Source organism: Ascaphus truei, chromosome 1 (assembly GCF_040206685.1).
Source record: "Ascaphus truei isolate aAscTru1 chromosome 1, aAscTru1.hap1, whole genome shotgun sequence".
Classification (NCBI taxonomy): Eukaryota; Metazoa; Chordata; class Amphibia; order Anura; family Ascaphidae; genus Ascaphus; species Ascaphus truei.
In genome coordinates, this window is record NC_134483.1 from 390,381,570 (window position 1) to 390,403,371 (window position 21,802).

At 39.4% G+C, this 21,802-nt stretch overlaps 1 protein-coding gene across 4 annotated transcripts in view; it reads right to left on the bottom strand.

Moving 5' to 3' along the window:
- Positions 1-21,802, bottom strand: part of ANXA10 (annexin A10) — a 95,765-nt gene that overhangs the window by 32,554 nt on the left and 41,409 nt on the right. For all 4 annotated transcript variants that reach the window (XM_075611927.1, XM_075611946.1, XM_075611937.1 and 1 more), the window contains exons 5-8: positions 15,364-15,454; positions 14,900-14,979; positions 12,090-12,143; positions 11,353-11,446 (exon numbers count right to left, since the gene is read on the bottom strand). In XM_075611927.1, coding sequence (XP_075468042.1) covers positions 11,353-11,446; positions 12,090-12,143; positions 14,900-14,979; positions 15,364-15,454 — 319 coding nt within the window. The remainder of the gene's footprint in view (positions 1-11,352; positions 11,447-12,089; positions 12,144-14,899; positions 14,980-15,363; positions 15,455-21,802) is intronic.

Below are 21,802 nucleotides of genomic sequence, written 5' to 3' on the forward strand. Positions count from 1 at the left end.
TGTGTGTTCGTTTCTATAACATCTCAGAATGTATAATAATATATATACACACACACACACACACACACACACACACACACACACACACACACACACACACACACACTGAGTGAGTGTGAGTGTGAGTGTGAGTGTGAGTGTGAGTGTGTGTATATATATATATGTATATGTGTATATATATATGTATATATGTGTATATATATATGTATATATGTGTATATATATATATGTATATATGTGTATATATATATGTATATATGTGTATATATATATGTATATATGTGTATATATATATGTATATATGTGTATATATATATGTATATATGTGTATATATATATGTATATATGTGTATATATATATGTATATATGTGTATATATATATATGTATATATGTGTATATATATATGTATATATGTGTATATATGTGTATATATATATATATATATATATATATATATATATATATATATATATATATATATATATATATATATATAGTACTATATAAACTGGTATACACAAACTAATACACTTCATGCTTCCTTGTGAAAACACTATTTTAATAATACAGGCCTAATGTTTGAGAAATATCCTAAGTATGAGACTCTAACAGTATTGTGCTTAAACAAATGTTTATTACTTAATTCAATCATGTTTCTCACCATTTAAATAGGTTTCATACAAGGTATACTTAATGCCATCAATGTTGTGTGTACTCCTGCAATATAAAAAAAAATAAAATATTATATATAAATATATATATATTTTTATAAGAGATATATTTATATATATATATATATATATATATATATATATATATATATATATATATATATATATATATATACACACGTATTTAAACTCATGCAGACAGGGAGTTAACCAGACTTTCACATACACACAGAAATGTAAGCGGGGAAAAAACATTTCTTTTTGCAGGTGTGTTTTTACTGATATGCCTGGCTAAGAAATATTTTCACACACTGGTCTTTGTTAGTTTTCAAAAAAACACTATGTGAACGCATTCACAGTCTAGGGATGTTTTTCACAAACGAGATAAAAGAAGGAGAAATGTTTCTCCCACAGTCCCATATCACGAACCACAACTGTTAACCCAATTAGACAACCAAATCCAATTGGCGTTTGAAATAAGGAGTCAAAGTAGTTACTTTTGTTGACCTTGACAAGGAAAAACAGGAGTTTGTTAGCCATTCAGCACATTCATTTTGATGAGCAAATAACACAGACCTGCACACAGCTTTTGTGCTACTCAGACATGGCTGATGAATTCGTTAACAATATTAATCCCCTTTTAGGGTATAAGTACATGATCTGTGAAGCCATCTTGAACAGTCGCGGACAGAAAGCAAGCACACGCCAAATCGATGATTTCATTCGAGCAAAATATCCTTATTACCAAGACCGTAAGCATGCACGGAATTTTAATTCCTCAATAAGATTCACTTTATCAAGTAATGACTTTTTTGAACGTGACCAGGATAAGCTACAACACACCTATGGTTTCTGGAAGATTGCCCCGGAAAAACAATTTCTCCTGAAAGACGGCACTTATATTGTCGTGAAAGGCATATTTATTCCTAATGGCAATAGCAATGTATCCGCTACTACTGATCCGTTTGAATCGATACGTGCTGCAATATCTGCAGCCTCCATTCCTGAAACCCACATTGTACAAGAACAAAAGTACTATGATTATGTACCAAGCCTTTCAGCTGAAATTGCATTGGAATGGGAACCGGAAGAAATGAACCTACCTCCCGACCAATTATTTGAAGAAAGCAGTGGCGATTCCTATGAGCGCATCCTGGAGGAGATATGTGCCATACTGGATTCAGCGGTTGGGTTAAGCGTGGATGAAAATGGCTTGCATTTCTGGAGCGACCAGTTGCAGCCAGGCGAAGAGTTAATTCTAGAAGAATGGTAAATATAACAATCGTTATGCGTTGACTCTGCGTTTAAATTTTTTTTTTTTTTGTAACCACCATTTTCCCTTTCAATGCGTGGATACAGCGTAACATTGCAGACTGCATAACATGTAGCGATCACAAACAAATTGTTTCCTAATACAATATAGTAGGACCTGAAAGAGTAGTACACATTGCTGACGGAATAAATATACGTACTTTCCTATCCCTTTAAACATATTAGCAACATTTTACCATTACTCTAACACATACCTGTTTTGTTATCATGCAACATCTACAACATTGAAAACCGGGTCCACCACGTATGACGTGGGACCCTTGTCATGGGCCAAGGCGTCCTTAAAAAGGATTAGTGATGTAAGTCCCGCCCCCAAGCGACGTGCGCGCCTCAAAGCCTATTGGCTGTCATGTTTTGTTATAGTAACGGTAACTGCAGTGTGTGATGCGTGCGGCTCAGTGTTTGTAGGCGTACCCTGGGCGTTAGCCGAATGTTAATTGAGTGGGAGGAGTGTTAGCGTGCGTTTCACGCTGGCTTAACATGACGTCACACGTATTGCATTTGCGCATTGTGTTATCGGCCGTGCTTTCTGTTCAAACACGTCTGTTTAAAAAGAATACAGATGTACTCGTTTAGAACGAATGTAGTTTCGTCTTCATTGTATTTGAAATAAAGATGTTATGTTTACTGGTATTTTCAACATGTATTGAACGCACAACGTACGCTTTGTTTTGCGCATGCGCTAACAGTTAGTGGAGCCAAGCGTGAAGTGCGTGCGCACACAAAGATGTGCGCGCACATCTTTCAGTATACAGGCAACGTTCACTTCTTATACATAGTTATGCCTGCTACAAATTTAAAGAAACATTACATACTGATGAACAGTTTTACTTCTAACATATAAGTGACTGACGTGTGTATCTACACAATCATATAGAGCTGCGTAACGCGTTGTCACGGATGCATATCTAGTAAGGTGCCATCTTTGACCATCATGTGTTTGCTGTATTTCAGAGATGTCGGGGAAGATACAATCGGATCAATGTATGATTTCAGAAGAGTCTACCTTTATATGAGATGATTGTGAGGAGGAGCCACCGACTACTATACTACATATGGAACTAATTTTATATTGCTTGCAGCGCTTATTAACAAACAATTAAAAATGTGATACCCTTATGCCTATATTGCATAAGCACTTAATTAACATAATGATGTTGCAAAAGAGTGCCTCATGAATTTTTATTGAGTGTTCTTTAATGACTACTAACATTTTATGACATGGTGTGTTTTATATATAACAACCATTCCCACTCTGCTAACACATTTGTGTATTATAATATGTAATGGAACGTATGACTGTCGAAACTATGTAACAATAATAATAATAATATGAGCATGTTCATGTATAGGGCTGCTAGTTGTACGCAGCGATTTACAGACACATGTTTCAGCCTGAGGTCCCTGGCCCGTGGAACGTACAAATGTTTTTTTGCCGCATGAGGCACAGGGAGATAAAGTGACTTGGCCAAGGTCACAAGGAGCCCACACTGGGAATTGAACCAGACTCCCCTGCTTCAAACTATCAGTGCCAGTGTGTGTCTTTACTCACTGAGCCACTCCTTCTCCCAATGTAAAGGACACTTACAACCAAGTAGCCATTTATTTTTAAAATCTCTTGTTACATGGGTATGTAGATAAAATGGTTTGGGACTGTAGCAAATAATGTTACTGGCCAGATGTTATGGTCCCCTCCAATGCATGATGTTCTGAATATGACATCACCATCATGTTATGAAGTACGTTTCTGTGTATATTTCATTAACCTAACTAACTATAGTTTACTGTGTTTATTAATCGTTTAGAAATACATAGTATAGTCAATATGATGATATAAGCTACCATAATAAAGCTGGTGTTATCATTTGTCGGTGTTATACATGGATCCTACACCAATTGATAGAGACACAAACAGTTGTCTTAAAAAGTGTGTCTATGCTAGTGATGAATGTGCTCCCGTAAGTAAACAAATAAGTACAGTTATCCCCTTTTCTCCAACCACCTCTATATTACATTAATGGAAATTATAAGGAAACATACATAAAATGTGATGAAATGTGAGTAATCATTTTGTAATACAATGCACATGAAAGCTCAAGAGTAGCTAAATGCATATACATGATACAGAAAGTACATGTATGTTACATTTGTGTTTAAACCAATATGTTGGGTTTTTAGTTCCAATAATTATAGGAAGATTGAGGTAGCCACATCTTATGAGAGATGTCAGCAAATATACATACCATGATCAGTCATACTGGAGATATACCTATAATGCAAAGGAACAATATATAAATTGCAAACATTGACATGCCATCTTCAGTACCGTAAACAACACAGCAAAGTGTGTATTTGGTGTTAAATGTACAACACCATGTATATTTCATGACATTCAAAATGTAAATCAGCCTGGTGTACACATCATATGGATGTACATGTTACACTGCACCAATAACATTGTATGTAAGCATACTAGAAGCATGAATGATTATGGGCATAATATGTGTTTTGTCTTAGCATAAGGAATAACACAATGCTAAAATATTATTGCTTTGTTACCCAAGTTGTATTCACATACACACAACTAAAGTACAATTGAAGAGGGATTATATAACCTGTGCAACAATAACATACCGGTGCCACATCCCTTTGTGCACACAGCAGAGAAAAGAAAGGTGTGCAACCCATATTCATCTGTGTCCTAACAGAAGGTTATATAAAGAAACATTATTGTTAATATAACATAATTAAACTATAAAAGTAGTACTAGGAACATATGAGTTTGTACTTACAAGAAAAAAATGAATTGATGAGATTCTGTCGTGTCTGGCCACCACTGGCTGTTTGTTCATTTTCAGCAGCTACATGGGTGGGATGCTCGTCTACCAAAGCCTCAGCTAGGTCTGACTGTACATTGTGCCTGAGTGCAACATTGTGCAAAATGCAACAGGCAAGGATAATATCAGACACTTTTTGAGGCTTGTATAGAAGAGCCCCACCAGTTCTGTCCAGACACCTAAACCTGGTCTTGAGTAGGCCAAATGTCCTCTCTATAACAGATCTTGTAGATATATGGGCTGCATTGTACCTGTCCTCTGCTTCAGTTTGAGGGTTTAGCACCGGAGTCAAGAGCCACGGCCTAATTCCGTATCCTGAGTCACCTATAATGAATGGAGCACACATAAGCTGACATTAGTGATCAAATTGTACAATGCCAACATTCCTAAATCAACATGTGTTTTGTGTTAGAACATGTAAATGTGTACTCACCCAGCAGCCAACCAGGTTCAAAATGTCCCTCTTCGAACGCATGGAAGACTGAAGAGTTCCTCAGGATAGAGGAATCGTGACTGGAACCAGGGAACTTGGGTACCACATGCATTATCCTCATCGTCGCATCACATACCACCTGTACATTGAGTGAATGGTAGTGCTTCCGATTGCGGTACACATGCTCACTCTGACTAGGTGCAATCAAAGCAACATGTGTGCAATCGATTGCACCCAGCACAGATGGTATCCCTGCTATATTATAAAAGCCAGTCCTGACTTCCAGCCACTCTGTCGCCTCTGTAGGAAAATGAATATAATTCCTAGCGCGTCTATTGAGTGCATAGAGAAACTGGGTCAAGGCCCGCGAGAATGTAGATTGCGAGACCCCGCCCACTATGCCCACAGTTGTCTGGTATGACGCGGAAGCAAGATAATGTAATGAGCACAGCATTTTAACAAGCCCAGGGACTGCACGACCTCTGGCTGTGAAAAAATCTAAATCCCCCCTTATCTCCTCATAAAGAGCTAAGATTGCTGCTGAACTCAAACGATAGCGACTTACAATCTCCTCCTCACTCATCCCATCTAACAGGGTTCTCTCCCTGTACAGACGCGGACGAGGCACAAGTTGTCTCCTCTGTCTTCTCCTCTGATCTCCTGTCCCTCTACCTGTCCCTCGGCCTGTCCCTCTCCCTGTCCCTGTCGTATCCGCGTCACTGTCACTGTCCCTCGGTGTGTCCCTACCTTGCCCTATATGATTCTCTTGATCATCAAGCATGTCATAGAAAAGAATGTTCCTGCGTCTCCTAAACATTCGCAACATTTTGAAATGAGTAGCTGTGAATGAGCAGGTAATGTGCGTCCTTTAAATAGGTATGTGATGATGTCAGGTGACATAGTAAAATGCAAGGTGTTACATTAACATAATAAAGTACTTCTGTGGCAAGCTGTGTGCACTTGTTGTTCTAAGTATTTGTTGTGTGTATTCTGCAGGGAATGATGATATTTGGCAATGATGTGACGTGAAGCTTTGTACAAAGATTGCTTGCAAATAAATAGTTGCATGTGCAATGCATGTAACACTTGTGAACGCAAGAGTCAGTCATGTAATGAGACAAAAAGGCTGAGATTGACGTGGGAAAAGTTTTGTGTAACATGTGTAATTATCCATGTTATTGTGACATGTTGGCAACAATGAATAGTCGTGTGCATATGCATGCATTTGTGTAAGGAGGATAGTTGGTATAGAATGAGTTTACAAGGTGTCCCAATGATGAATTACTGTACATGTGTGTATAAGTTAGGTTGAAGTGCTTGTAATGCAACGGTTACAATGTAAACATGCAATGTGATTGAGCGTCCAATAAGTGACGTCATGAAAATAGGGAGGACCCAAAAGTATATGTAAACATGAGAATACAGATGTACATGAACGTTTAAAGATGCGTGTCACATTACAAGCATTGTGTAATGTAAAGGAAGATGAATATACTGTGTATGTGTGACATGTGTGACATCATGTAAATAATTGTCGCTGAGTTGAGTAAAATGTGTGATATGATGTGAGGTTCTCCTTTAAGAGTGTAGTATAGTATTTTCCCTTGCCACATCATCACATGATGAGTAATGTGACCCGCAAATGCTGAAAACATGTAAAAGTCGAATGTTATGCAAATAAGACACGTCAGCTGTGACACAATGCAGGGAATGCCCCCACACTGTAATGCAAATCCCCCTTGTATTGTGAGCAATGAAACGTAAACAGTACTATACTGTTATACGTCCCCGCTCCATTGACTTCCATTGATGTACAGAAGATTTTTTTTTTCTAAGTGCCGTTCCGGCAGCCTTAGCGATCGTTCTCCCGTCCAAAATGCCAACTTTAGTTGGCGGGAGAAATCGGCCATAACATCTCAATTTCGTAGTGCCGATCAGCCCCGATAAGCTGTTTTTTTTTGTTGAATCCAGCCGATTTAAAAAAGTGGCGATCAGTGTCGAAAACAGGCTTATCGGCAGGCGACTGGCCATAACCAAATTATCGGCTCCGAAACCTGGCGATATGAAGCACTTATCGGCGCTTACTGAATCTCAAACCCAATTTTGGCTATAACATGGCCATATTTCCCTTATCAACGCTTACTGCATGAGGCCCATAGACTTAGGAGCTTTTCTATGCTAAATGTCTGTAATTGATAAAATCATTCAATGAAATAAATCTGTAACCAGCTAACTTTAACCTGCAAACATGCCATTTGTGCTAATAATGATCTTTTTCAATGTATTAAATATATATATATATATATATATATATATATATATATATATATATATATATACTTTAAATATGTATATCTATTAACAAAATTTATCATACTAAGAAATACATTTCCTCAAATCATATAGATTAATATAATTAAAGGTACTTTATACCATTCATACTTATAAGGAGACAACCTGTCTTATGTTTATTACACCAAGCTATCATTAAGTAATTGCTATTCTCTAGACAATTAGTATCTCTTGAAATTATTTTGGAACTTCACTTCCATATATTATAGGTTCATTAAAAAAAAAATTATATATATATACAGCTAAACCCCGTTATAACGCGGGTCTCGGGGTCCACCCCGAGACCACCGCGTTACTAACGGGGTCGCGAGAAAAAAAAATGGCCGCCGCGCTTTAGCGCATATTCATCCCGCGGGACAGGAGATGGGAGCGGGCATGTCCCTCCGCTCCCCGCTTCCCCCTGTCACCGCGGGACAGGCCGCGGGGCAGGAGATGGGAGCGGGGATGTCCCTCCTGTCCCCGCTTCCCCCTGTCACCGCGGGACAGACCGCGGGGCAGGAGATGGGAGCGGGGATGTCTCTCCTGTCCCCGCTTCCCCCTGTCACCTCGGGACAGGCCGCGGGGCAGGAGATGGGAGCGGGGATGTCCCTCCTGTCCCCGCTTCCCCCTGTCACCTCGGGACAGGCCGCGGGGCAGGAGATGGGAGCGGGGATGTCCCTCCTGTCCCCGCTTCACCCTGTCACCGCGGGACAGGCCGCGGGGCAGGAGATGGGAGCGGGGATGTCCCTCCTGTCCCCGCTTCCCCCTGTCACCTCGGGACAGGCCGCGGGGCAGGAGATGGGAGCGGGGATGTCCCTCCTGTCCCCGCTTCACCCTGTCACCGCGGGACAGGCCGCGGGGCAGGAGATGGGAGTGGGGATGTCCCTCAGGTCGCCGCTTACCTCAGAACCATGCTGCCTGCATGGAGGTTGTAGCGGGGGGTTTCTTCTCCCCACCGCTGTCCCCGGTGCTCCCGCTGCCTGCGCGGGAGGAGGGGGGGGAGCGGGTGGTGGTGCTGGTCGCGGCCCGTCTGTGTAGAGTGAGAGAGTGTGTGTGTATGTATATATGGGAGAGAAAGTGTGTGTGTGTATATGGGTGTGTGAGTGTGGGTAAGTGTCTGTGAGTGTGTGTAAGTGTGTGTAAGTGTGTGTGAGTGTGTGTGAGTGTGTGTGAGTGTGTGTGAGTGTCTGTGAGTGTCTAAGTGTGTGTAAGTGTGTGTGAGTGTGTGTGAGTGTCTAAGTGTGTGTAAGTGTGTGTGTGTGTGAGTGTGTGTGAGTGTCTGTGAGTGTCTAAGTGTGTGTAAGTGTGTGTGAGTGTGTGTGAGTGTCTAAGTGTGTGTAAGTGTGTGTGTGTGTGTGTGTGTGAGTGTGTGTGAGTGTCTGTAAGTGTGCGTGAGTGTGCGTAAGTGTGTGTGAGTGTGCGTGAGTGTGGTCAGTGTGTGTGCAGTGTGTCAGTGTGAGCAATGAGCAGTGTGTGTGCAGTGTGCAGTGTGTGTGCAGTGTGGCAGTGAGCAATGAGCAGTGTGTGTGCAGTGAGTGTGTGCAGTGTGTCAGTGTGAGCAATGAGCAGTGTGTGTGCAGTGTGCAGTGTGTGTGCAGTGTGGCAGTGTGAGCAATGAGCAGTGTGTGTGCAGTGAGTGTGTGCAGTGTGCAAAAAAAAAAATGTAAAAAAATTTTTTTAAAAAAATATATTTTTTTATTTTTTTTTTTTTTTTTTTTAAAAACGGGAGCCACGGGAAAACCGCGTTATAACCGAATCGCGGTATAACGAGGCGCGTTATAACGGGGTTTAGCTGTATATATATATATATATTTTATATTTTTATAGTTTATTTTATTTTCATATTTTTCAATATAAATTTTTTTATGATCATGTGTATTAAAATTGTATGTAATTTTATTTAATTATTTGTACAACAGTGGGTTTCACTATTTGTATATAGATATTAGAACTAATTGTGTCCACCTGATATATATCTAAAAATTGGTTGTCTAATTAACCTATAAGAGATCAGCATATGCTATTTAAGCTACAGCCAGTTAGACACATTCATTGCCCAGATGAAGTCCTAGTTCCAGGACGAAACGCGTAGGGAGGAGGCTCTAAGAAACTTTCAGCTCCACTATTGATTATCTACATGTTAGCAGAATCCCCTGATCACTCCTGGACTGTATACCCGAATTTCGGCCGAAATCTCGGCTGAGTGACGTCAGCGGGCTAGTCTCGCGAGATCAGAGGCACACCAGGAAGTCAAGGAGAAGAGCTGCGGCCAGAGGAGAACCAGCACGGTGGATTCCGGCGTTCCACGTGGAGGACAGAGACATCATAACTCCAGGCAGCAGGACAGAGAGGATTATAATATCCTATATGCTTATTTACATCTGCTACTTTGTAAGTAGCGATCTACTTTTGCGCATATTCTTTTACTAAACGTACTTTACTATATTTAGTTTTTTCTTAATTTCATTTCAGAACAACCAGCAATCTAATTTATACCCTCAGTCCTTTATGCTCAATATTTATTGTATAGTTAACAGTTTTTTGTGCCGTTGTTTCCCCTTTCCCCCTATATATATGCTATTGTGTGTAGCTTAACTTCAGGCAGCAACTGTTACTATTTTTTTTGGTTTAAATTATATCAATTTGCGCACGTAGTATTTTATAGTTTATATATACAGTATATATATATATATATTTGTGTCAAAAGGAGTGCTAGTGTTCTAAGCCTGCAGCCACGTCACAGCATGACCAGTATGCAGGCCCTAGCACTACCTGTAGCAAGTATTTTCATGTACATGTGCAAGACAGGTCTATTGAGACCATTCTCCGCCACTGCAGAGGTAAATGAGAATTTTCACAGGTAGTGTTAGGACCTGCATACTGGTCATGACGTGATTGGTTTGCAGGCATAAAATGTTTTGGCCACAGGGTTTAACTAAATTACCCTTACTCATGAGAATACAAACATTGAAGTATTTAACTATGTATTTTGTCACATTGTAGCATTGGGTATTTTTGTCTTTTGTTGTGTAGAAGCTTTTTAATACTGTTTTAAGATGTACTTTTTATGGAAAATATATGATTTCTTAAAACATATATTACTGTAACATATCGTACACTGTCTTCTATACAATATTTATCAACCAATTTTGCACATTATGGGCCTGCTATGCACTTCTCTACTCTGTAATGTACTAATAACAATTGTAGCCTCCATTTCAACTGACTACATTTTATAACCAAAAAATAAATAAGCGTTATTACTTATGAACAGAGGGAGTCACTTTTAATTTATTACCACATTTGTTATTTTTTTCACAACATGGTTTCTAATCTGATTGATTTTAAACATCTAATTAAACCTCACATAATTTATAACGGGTAGCTTTATTTCTATTTTCATGTGTGTTCATGTTATCACTCTTCTGTACTAATCCTTTGAGTGCCAGAGAGGTGCTACAGCCCCTCTGGCACATTGTGATCAATTGCTCATCAGGAGTGAACACATGATCGCGACGTCACTGATGACACAAACCGAAGTAGAGTCTCCTCTTTTGTTCCTCATCCAGTCAGATTGTGTTCAGCGCTACATACAGTAGGAGTGAAGAATGTGATCTACCCATGACAACTTGCAAAAAACCATGATGTACAGTAGTTACTATATCTTGGGACTCCTGGAGTGGCACACCTCATAATGTGGTAGCTAAATGATGTGACGCATTATTGTTATAAGAAAATGTAATTACCCATCCACAATTGCTGGTAACTTTTGTTGCACAAGATCATTTGCATCATGTTCTTGTGCTCGCCAGTTCTCCTTTGACATGCTTCCCATAGGACCTAGAAACACCGAAACATATACAATGACAGTACATAAGGCATAAGGAACATTTGGTCTACGTAGCCGAGCCATTTCCCCCAATTCCTATATTTGGCCTTTGGTATTTCCTATAATGATATTGCTTCCTTGTTGTTTTATTTTCCAACTTAGTTTGATCTAAAAGACTGCATAATATGATAACACAAATACAACATGATTACAATAAGTTTTAAATAGCTATAATAATAATAATAATAATAATAATAAAAAAATAAAAATAAAAAACAATGTAGAATTGAGTGACAAAGTATATGTCATTAGATATTATCTTATCTTTACCACGTGGTGTTCAGTCACAAGAAACCTTCTAATGCCAGAAGACACCTTGTGCTTGATTTACTTGAATAATACATTCATCTGTAATGTAGAAATGGCTTATACATTTATATATATAGTATATTCGGTTTTTTTCTCGTTCAACTTCCATATTCTTCAGAAGTTTTATTATTTTTAGACTTTTTGCAAAGTTACCAAATCATATTTTATTTCTTATTGGTATTTGAAAAAAGAGTTTTATTTAACCAACAACATCTCGCTAATGAATGGATCAAAATTATTTCCTTTTGTAATAATAACCCTACAGTATTTTACACTTGTCTTTACCATTGCATCTTGAGCCGCCACACCAGGGTCTGCATATCCTTCCTCTCGCATTCCCTGAAAAAGAGTATTTAGACATATTTTTAAATAGTAAAGAAATTATTCTTTCTTATTTACTCATATCTCAGATTTGTTTTTAATAAAGATAATAAAATAAACAATTTCTGTACTTCTGTAACCCTCTCTGTCTGGCTCTTAGGGAGGGTACATCAGTGTTTGTATTATTGGCTGCTCAGGAGGCATTACCTTGTTAAATCGCATAAAGTATAGTCACTTGAGTGTCCCTGGTCTGTACTGTCTATGCTGCTTCCCTAGCAACCCCTAGGAAGATGCTGTCAGTATCGCTACATGTTATGTGGGCCCCTGAAGAGCCTTGTAACAATCTCTTTTTTACACATCTATTGTGAATACTAGGGTGAGAGTCAGCTATGGACCCTTGGAATGGGCTGATCTGGCTGTGCTCCATATTAGGGAACCTCATCTAGGCACAGGCTTCCTCTATGTGAATCCAGAGAGTTGTATGGCGTTATCTGATTAGGACACTGTACCTATCTATAAATCTATAAAGGGGGTCCTATACTAACCCTAGCTATATATTTATATATATATATATATATATATATATATATATATATATATATATATATATATATAAATATATATATATATATATATATATAGTTGCAGTGGTCTTCATTCTAGCACTGTATGACCCTGAGGAAGGTTCCGTTTGTAGGAACCGAAAAGTTGTTTTTTGTGTTTTAATACACTTTTGCATTTCTACCCGTGGGTGCTGTCTCTCCTTACTGGACCATCATCTGGTAATATACATCATATATATATATACCAGATGATGGTCCAGTAAGGAGAGACAGCACCCATGGGTAGAAATGCAAAAGTGTATTAAAACACAACATTTCGGTTCCTACAAACGGAACCTTCTTCAGGATCATACAGTGTTAGAATGAAGACCACTGCAACTTATACCCCCACCAGTGCACACAAATCATACAATCAACCAATGAGAACACTTCTCAAAACCCCACATGACACATCAAATGGTAGCTAAAACCCAATGTGCCAATTGCAATGCATGTTCTTACTATGTCACTTAGAAAGATAGCTCTGATAGGACAGTCAATGTTTACCCAGACTCAATTAGAATCGTGGCAACGCCTAACTTTAAGGACTCAATTAAAAGACTGCTGCTCTGTGTTTATCATGTACTGGAAGCCAGGAAGATCCATATGGCACTTATGAGACACCGTATTGTATAAAGAGCGCATGTGCAGACTATAGCGTCCCCTGTAGTCATGGAAACCCGCCATGTTATGCAAGGGAAAGCCTCCTGAGTATGCGCAGTTCAAATGCCATGTTTAATACAACCAGGTACAGCGCGCGAACCTCGCCGCGTCCCTGATTGTCATGGCACCTGCCCTACTAAGGAAAGTTTAACCTACAGTATGCGTATGCATGGCTGACAGCACCGCAAAAGGCAAAAGCCAATGGCATACGAAGCATGATAATTGCGCCTAACAATTTGTGTTATCAAATTATGCAGTCTTTCAGATCAAACTAAACTGAGAGGAGAGGGCAATTGTGCAGCCCTGACGGTTTGTGCTGCTATACAGGAGGCACAGAGAGAAGGCATTGTTCCTAGTTACATCTGGACTGGATATCACAGCTTCCTGTGAGTGCTGGTTGCCTCCAGGCTGCTTCCATCAACACTACTGTGGAGAGAACTCAACTTCCTCTGAATTAGATAAGTATCAGCTCCTACACCCACTCCATTGCACACCATTTGCAATATATTCTGGCTGCAGTTTCTCTCCCTGATCCTGAAGGCTAACAGATTGTCTCCCATGATTGTTTTTTTACACATTGAAGTGAGTGCATGTCCTGGTGGCCTCTCTTGTTGTTTTTTTATTAAATTTGAATTTTTATACAGTATTTTGCTATGGAGCTGGCGCTTCTTCTTTTTTCATATATATATATATATATATATATGAGAGAGTGACAGAGAGAGAGAGAGAGTGACAGAGAGAGAGAGAGAGTGACAGAGAGAGAGAGAGAGTGACAGAGAGAGAGAGAGAGTGACAGAGAGAGAGAGAGAGAGAGAGTGACACAGAGAGAGAGAGAGTGACACAGAGAGAGAGAGAGAGAGAGTGACACAGAGAGAGAGAGAGAGAGAGTGACAGAGAGAGAGAGAGAGAGAGAGTGACACAGAGAGAGAGAGAGAGAGTGACAGAGAGAGAGAGTGACAGAGAGAGAGTGACAGAGAGAGAGAGAGAGTGACAGAGAGAGAGAGAGAGAGTGACAGAGAGAGAGAGAGAGAGTGACAGAGAGAGAGAGAGTGACAGAGAGAGAGAGAGAGTGACAGAGAGAGAGAGAGTGACAGAGAGAGAGAGAGAGAGGGTGACAGAGAGAGGGTGACAGAGAGAGAGAGAGAAGGTGACAGAGAGAGAGAGAGAGAAGGTGACAGCCATTGGCTGCTGCAGCACTCACAGAACATGTTAAACTACCGGCTGCTTTCCCTGCAGCCAGACATTTGCTGTTGGTTCTCCCTGACTGCAGGAAATATAAACGGGCTGTATCGCTATGTTGTGATACGACACTACATTTTCTTACATGTCATCTTGAAACTTTTGCCTCTTTTACAGGGTATTCTTGTAATTGTCAGCATTAAAACATCACATATTTGTAGAAGACACAGCAAATTAATGCAAGCAATCATTAAGCTACAGTAGAACCTTTCTCTCATGGCAGCTATCATATTAATCTATGCATTAGTGTTTGGAAGTACACAACTGTACCTGGACCAAGTTTATCAATGCATCTCTGAAATGACCTGAGGTCTCAGCATAAATGTCTTGATCAAGGTTATTACTATATTCTAGAGAAAAAAACAAGAATGTTTTATAAAGGTCACACATGTTTGTTATGGATTGCTAAGATCTTTTCTCCAGTCATTATGTACAGTAAAGTGTTCATTTTCTAAAGTGCTGATTACATCATCAGCACTATGTAAGAAGAAGGAAGAGTTGTCATTATCTGTGTTTGCAGGCACTAAAGTGAAAAATGTTAAGTATAACTTACTGTACATAATTATGTGTCTTGAATAAGTACTCAGAAGATCAACATGTACTGTATACTCCTACATATTTCTAATATAGCATATCTACATCTAAAACGTTTCTGCATTGTTGGTGTTTACAGCAAGAAATGTAGTCATACAACAAGTGTACAAAAGTGTAATTATTAATCCAAGAATAGTTACGCATTAGGTAGGCTTCTTTCATTTGAAAGATGTCCCCATTTGTTCTTGATGCTAAAATATCAATGAGACAGTTTTCCTCTGTTCCAGCTCCCTGTAACAGAAGAAGTAATGGATAGCATGAAACCGTAACAATTTAGGTACATACACTAATTAATATTTTTGTTTGCACTCAATGCATTACTCTATGTTTAAGGCTGCATCCACTCCCCCACTGACCACGCTTGGCGCTTACCGCAGTCAGCACAATCAATTTTTATCTGTCCGGCAATGCTCATGCAAACCCGGGTGCATGCCCATGCACATACGCTCGCGGGCGCTAGGCGCTTGCAGAGTTGAGTTTGAGGAGCGCTGAAGGGTCACATGACCTCCTTAGCAATCAGCGCCAGTCACTATTAGGCCATGCCCCCTCCACTCACGCTTACCGAAAAAGTTGCCCGGACACCCTGTGCTCATGCTTGGAGAGTTGGTGATGTCACCACTCTCATGCGTGAGCGCTCTCAGCGGCAGCGCTCTCAGCGGCAGCCTAAAGCAACAAAGCAGCAGGGCATCCCAAAATTAATTTAATATGACTTGCATTTTCTATATATACATGTGAATATATATTTACATGTACATACAGTACACACACACCCACATATATATATATCCCGTGCCATGACATGGGTATTCCAAGGTACACACCGCGTGATTTGTTAAAATAATGGCCGCTGCATCTGTAAATAAACTACATATAAAATGTGTGTATATGTATATATATATATATATATATATATATATATATATATATATATATATATATATATATATATATATATATAATTAAGAAAAAGAGAGTGCACGCTCCTTAGTGTAAAAAAGTATGACACTTTAATATTATAAAAAAGTGGGGTTGATGTCAACATCTTGAGAGACTAAACGCGTTGGGTTATGACGTAGACGTCATTGCGCAAACAGGAGTAAGATGAGGCTACGTCCTACTCCATGTGCAGCAAGATGGGACATTCAGCTCCCTCCACACTCTTTTAGCTGGTTCTCGACTATTAATAGTCTGTGCAGGATTTTGGACTTTTGTGGATTTATGATCTGGTCATATCTCAGCCTTTTCTGCTCTGGTTCTCAAATTACATGTGAGGACTTATCCATCTATTAGGCTCGGAACACGCTGGCTTGTAATTATGTCAGACCAATTGTATTGCTTTTAACCTTTCTATCGTTGTGAGTGAACCTTTATCCCTCTTTTTTTATAATATTAAAGTGTCATACTTTTTTACACTATGGAGTGTACACTTTCTCTTTTCAGTTTTAGATTTCTATTGGACGTGGTTTATCCTACAGAAAGCTGCTTGAGTCTCCTGTCCAAGGAGGACATTCTTTATCTTATCTACTGGTTTGGACTGGTATTTTTATTTCCGTACTATCTTTTCCTTTTTTCTAGAGCATCGGAGTGTTGTATGTACACTTTGTATACACATTTTTAGACGCACCTTTTTTTTTTTTTACACATAAATAGTATTACATCTGTATGGATATATTCTTTTTTTAAATTTTTTACCTCATTCACACATGTTATTCAAAAAGTTTTTTTATTAATAAGGTACAATTTGATGTTTTTGCCACACATTTTTATATTGTATTATCTTGGCAATTAACAGTTTTTATATATGTTTTCTATATATTCACATATTCGGATGTATGTATTTTTGGCATCTCTCTCTCTCTCTCTCTCTCTCTCTCTCTCTCTCTCTCTCTCTCTCTCTCTCTCTCTCTCTCTCTCTCTCTCTCTCTCTCTCTCTCTCTCTCTCTCTCATCATGGCAGTATCACATGGAAACACTATGAAAGTTTAATGAACTCCTAGTGAATGTCATGATGTAAAGATGGAACAGTTTTTGCATCATATGTTGCTAATGTTCCTTGTAATCTTTGCTGAGATCTCCTCAAGGGCAAACGTCTCAGCCGTACCATTTCATAATAATATACAGTTATACAAGGGTTATGCATATACACCACATGATCCTACACTTAAAAAATATAAGGTAGGAAAATAAAGGAAAATAAAGTCTGGTACCAAAGTTTCAAAAATAAAATGCCTGTAGTTGCTCCCAGATGTAGTCAAATTATTAACTGAGGTATTTGCCATCTTGATGAGGCTAAAAATAAGTTTAAATCCAGGTAAAGGTACTGTATTACATTACGAACAATAAATCAACATGCTTGCGGTAATTTTACACTGTGATGTAACGTGCATGTGCTGTTTACACTTGTGCAAACATAAAGTGAGTATCCCTTGTGAATCTGAGCTGTATAATCTGCAACGTGAGCCCTATATGCCCTATGAGTAACAGTGATCAACAGTGAACAAAAGTTGAACAATCTGTAAAGCGTAGAGTGTGTGTAAGAAATAAATTGGAATATATTATATCTACAAGAGAGATGTGGTGCAAGGTCAGTACCAAACAGTGATTGTGTTTCTTAGACTTCCGGTGATTAATACCCTTTATTAGTCTCAAAATTAAAATAGTAGCAAGCATAAGAGGTCATCTCTCACTGCTTTAGACTTTGAGCTGGTCGTGCTCTCAGCAACCACAGTGTGACGTCAAAAGAGCCCGACACGCGTTTTGTCCAATCAGGACATCTTTGGTGTGGGGATGTGCTTTGTCTGATGTTGCCATTGTATGCCATCAGTCCACTATGGAAACTGGTAAGTATACTCAATCCTGCTGCCCTTTACACGGCGCAAATTGTATTAACCCTGTACTGCCATAACCTTACAAATGAAGTACACAAAGCTAAAACTATCTAAAAACTGAGTACTATATTGATCTATATAATACTGTGACAGTGTTAAGTATGTTGTTTGTCTATCTGGAATGACTGATGTTAATTATTCAGTTACTGAGATATATATGTGTTGCATCTTAAAGTGTTGGACCTTGCTATCAGTCATCCAGGTGTTGTTTATATTTTGACTATAAACTGTCTGATTATTGTGATATGTTTATTATCATTATAATTTTTGGGGTGTTTATTTTTATTTTTCTATTACACCTTAGTATATATAGTCTGTATTCCTAATATATAATAAGCTGTTGGATTCTAGGGGTATTATTTTATGTGTGGCTGTGTTTGGTGGGCTTGGACTTAATGTCTTGTTAGTTGCCATATATGTAAGTAAGGTGCTCATTCACAAAGCAGTGATAAGTGGTTTTAAGTATGATTAATGATGGCCGGGGGTTTCTGGAGGCCCTCGGGTGGTTCTTGTGGGTGTCCGGGGGCCCTCGAGTGGTCCCAGTGGCTGTCTGGGGGTCCTCAGATGGTGGTCATGTGTCATGGGTCTTTGGATGGTCCCTGTGGGTGTCTGGGGGCCATTGGGTGGTCCCCGCAAGTGTCTGGGGGTCCCCAGGTGGTCCTTACAGGTGGTCCCTGTGGGTGTCCAGGGGTCCTTGGGTGGTTCCCACAGCTGTCCAGGGGTCCTTGGGTGGTTCCCGCGGGTGTCTGTGGCTCCTCAGGTGGTCCCCATAGGTGTCTGGGGGCCCTCGAGTGGTCCCCACGGGTATCCTGGGGCCTCCGTGTGGTCCCAACTGGCCTGTGGTACCGATCCTATGCATACAAAAAAGTTGTCCAATACTTTGAAATAACTACATCCCCCTCCCCCTAACACATACAGTACAGTAATGGGCAAAATTACTATTATCCAGATATTCATTATTGTGCATTTGCCCATTTAAAATAAAGCATTAACCAGCAGAAATAAAGTAAATAAAACTTGCACTTACCCCTGCCAGCCTGCCAGGATGAAAGCCGTCCTGATTCTCATCACCATCCATGTCCTCCATTGCCAGAAACAAGACAATAACAAATACATTCTAATGGCCCCTAACCCCTTAATCACCTTAGCGGTTAGTAACCGCTATAGTAATTAAGGGGTTAACCCACCCTCCCCCACTACCCACCCAGGAGGCCTAACCACCCTCCCCAGGCAACTACCCCCACCCTCCACCCAGGGTACATTGAGTACATTGCCCATATAATATGGGCATGATTTAACACTTTAGCAATAAATGGTGAATCAAAAAAAAAGCAAGCCCAAAATAAAACACATTACATAGAAAAATAAACACATTACAGATGCCAATAAACCAATTGATTGGCACAGTGGGTACATTTAACACTATGGCAGTCAATGGTCAACCTAAAAAATAGACAACCACCAACAATATCCAATGCAATCAAAACAATCACCAAATAAACATCAATAAACAAGTAAACACCACAAAATTACCAAAAATCAATTAAGCAAGTACCAAATAAACACCAGAATTAACATTTAAAACACCAAAAAAAATCAATAAATAAAAGAAAATGCCAAATAAACACCATTATTAAAAATCAAAAGACCAAAAATAAACCACAAATAAAAAGCAAACAACAAAAAAGTAACAGAAATAAACAATTGAAAATACCACAAACATTCCCATAATTATAAATCAAAACACAAAATAAATTGCAGAAATATTTCAAAGCAAAGAACAAAAATACATTTAAGAGAAATACAAGCAAGCATTTGCCAAAAAAAACATTGCTCGTCACTGTATGTATGTATAGCCCCAAAGGGGCATACATAAATACATTGGCAATTAATGGGTAATAAAAAAATTATAATTAAAAAAATTACACAATAAAAAAACCTGTAAAATAAAAATAACATACATTCAATGTTTTTTCTTACCTTTAGATGTCTTCACCCTCTGATTCCAAGGGGTCTCAGCAACCTCTCGAACAAATCCATGATCCAAAACAGCAACGGGCCTCAGGTAAAGTCCAAGTCCTTTTTTTCTTTCTTCTTTCTTTTTCTTTATATTCATCTGTTAATTGTAATCCATTTGGGGGTCTTCTTTCTTCTTCTGTATCTTTATCTTCATGTTCTGTACCTTCATCATCTATCTTCATCTGTAACGCTATTGTAATCCTTTTGGGGAGGAGGTCTTCACTCTCCAGTTTCTTGGGGTCAAATGAGACTACACAGGCTTTTATATGACCTGTGACGTCACATTTGAGTGGCAAATGGTTCCCACGCCATCTGATTCGCTGGGATAACCATGTGACAATTTTTTTTGGAAACTGTGACGTTATCTAAAGGGAGTCAGTCATCGAAAAGGCTGTGCTTCCTTTCCCTTTAACATGATGTCACCAAAACCACATGTTATTTCAGCCAATCAGTTTGTGAGATGTATATCCGCATAATAGACCATGTGACTCCCTTTGGATTACGTCACATGCTTTCCAAAAATGGACTCTGTCACATGGTCTACTACAACCAATCTGATTGGGGATATACATCTCACAATCTGATTGGCTGGCTTCCCTCCCTTTACATGACGTCACAGTCTGAAAAACAAATTGTCACATAGTTATCCCAGCCATTTGTGCATTTCCCCCAATAAACCTGCTATTGTGCCTTAACCCCTTCATTGCCTTAGCGGCTTTCCGCTGCTTTAATGTAAATTTTAATTAATAGTGTGCGGGAGCAGGGAGTCTCCTGAGCTGAACCGCTTTGATTTCTGTCTCAGGGACTTCCCGAGTTATGAGCCCCGGTATGGGATATCAGGTGCTGGTATCGCCGCCATTTTTAAATCGTCTACATCACGTGACTGTGGGATTTAAATACTGGAGGAGATACCGGCACCCCATACAATGGCAAGCAGGAGATCCCTGATTCTGAAATCAATGCAGTTCATCTCAGGTGATCCCCTGCTCCCGCACACTATTAATAAAAATTTAATTAAAGCTGCTTCATTACCATAGCAGATAGCCGCTATGGTAATTCATTTTTATTTATTGTCATTTGGGTTTTGATATTAGTGTACATGAGTTGGGGTCTCCTCAGCTGAACCGCATTGGTTTCAGCCTCGGGGACCCCCTACTTCCTGAGATACAGGCCCTGTTATGGGGGTGCCGGTATCCCAGTGCAGGATTTAAATTCTCCGGACACGTGACGCGGGAGATTTAAAAGCACAGGGGATACCGGCACCTCATACCTGGCGGCGCCTGTATCCTGGAAAGTAGGGGTCCCTGAGGCTGAAACCAATGCGGTTCAGCTCAGGAGTTCCCCTGATGATGTACACCATTATTAAAATCAATATTGTTACTGCACGACCACATGTAAGAGCTGCATGGAGGCACAGCGTCTCCATGCAGCTTTTAGAGGCTGCATTTTTTTCTATCAGCTATAGCGCTATAGAATTTATAGCACGCTAGCACTGATCCAAAAAACAGGTTGCATGATAGTGCATGTTTTTATCGGAATTTAAAAAAATGGCCTTCACTTCTTACATAATTCCACTTTTGGCTTTTTTCTTATAACAAAATAAAAAAATGCATTGTTGGACGGAAAACCGCTGATTTTATCACTGCTTTGTGAATAGGTCCCACAGTCTTGTG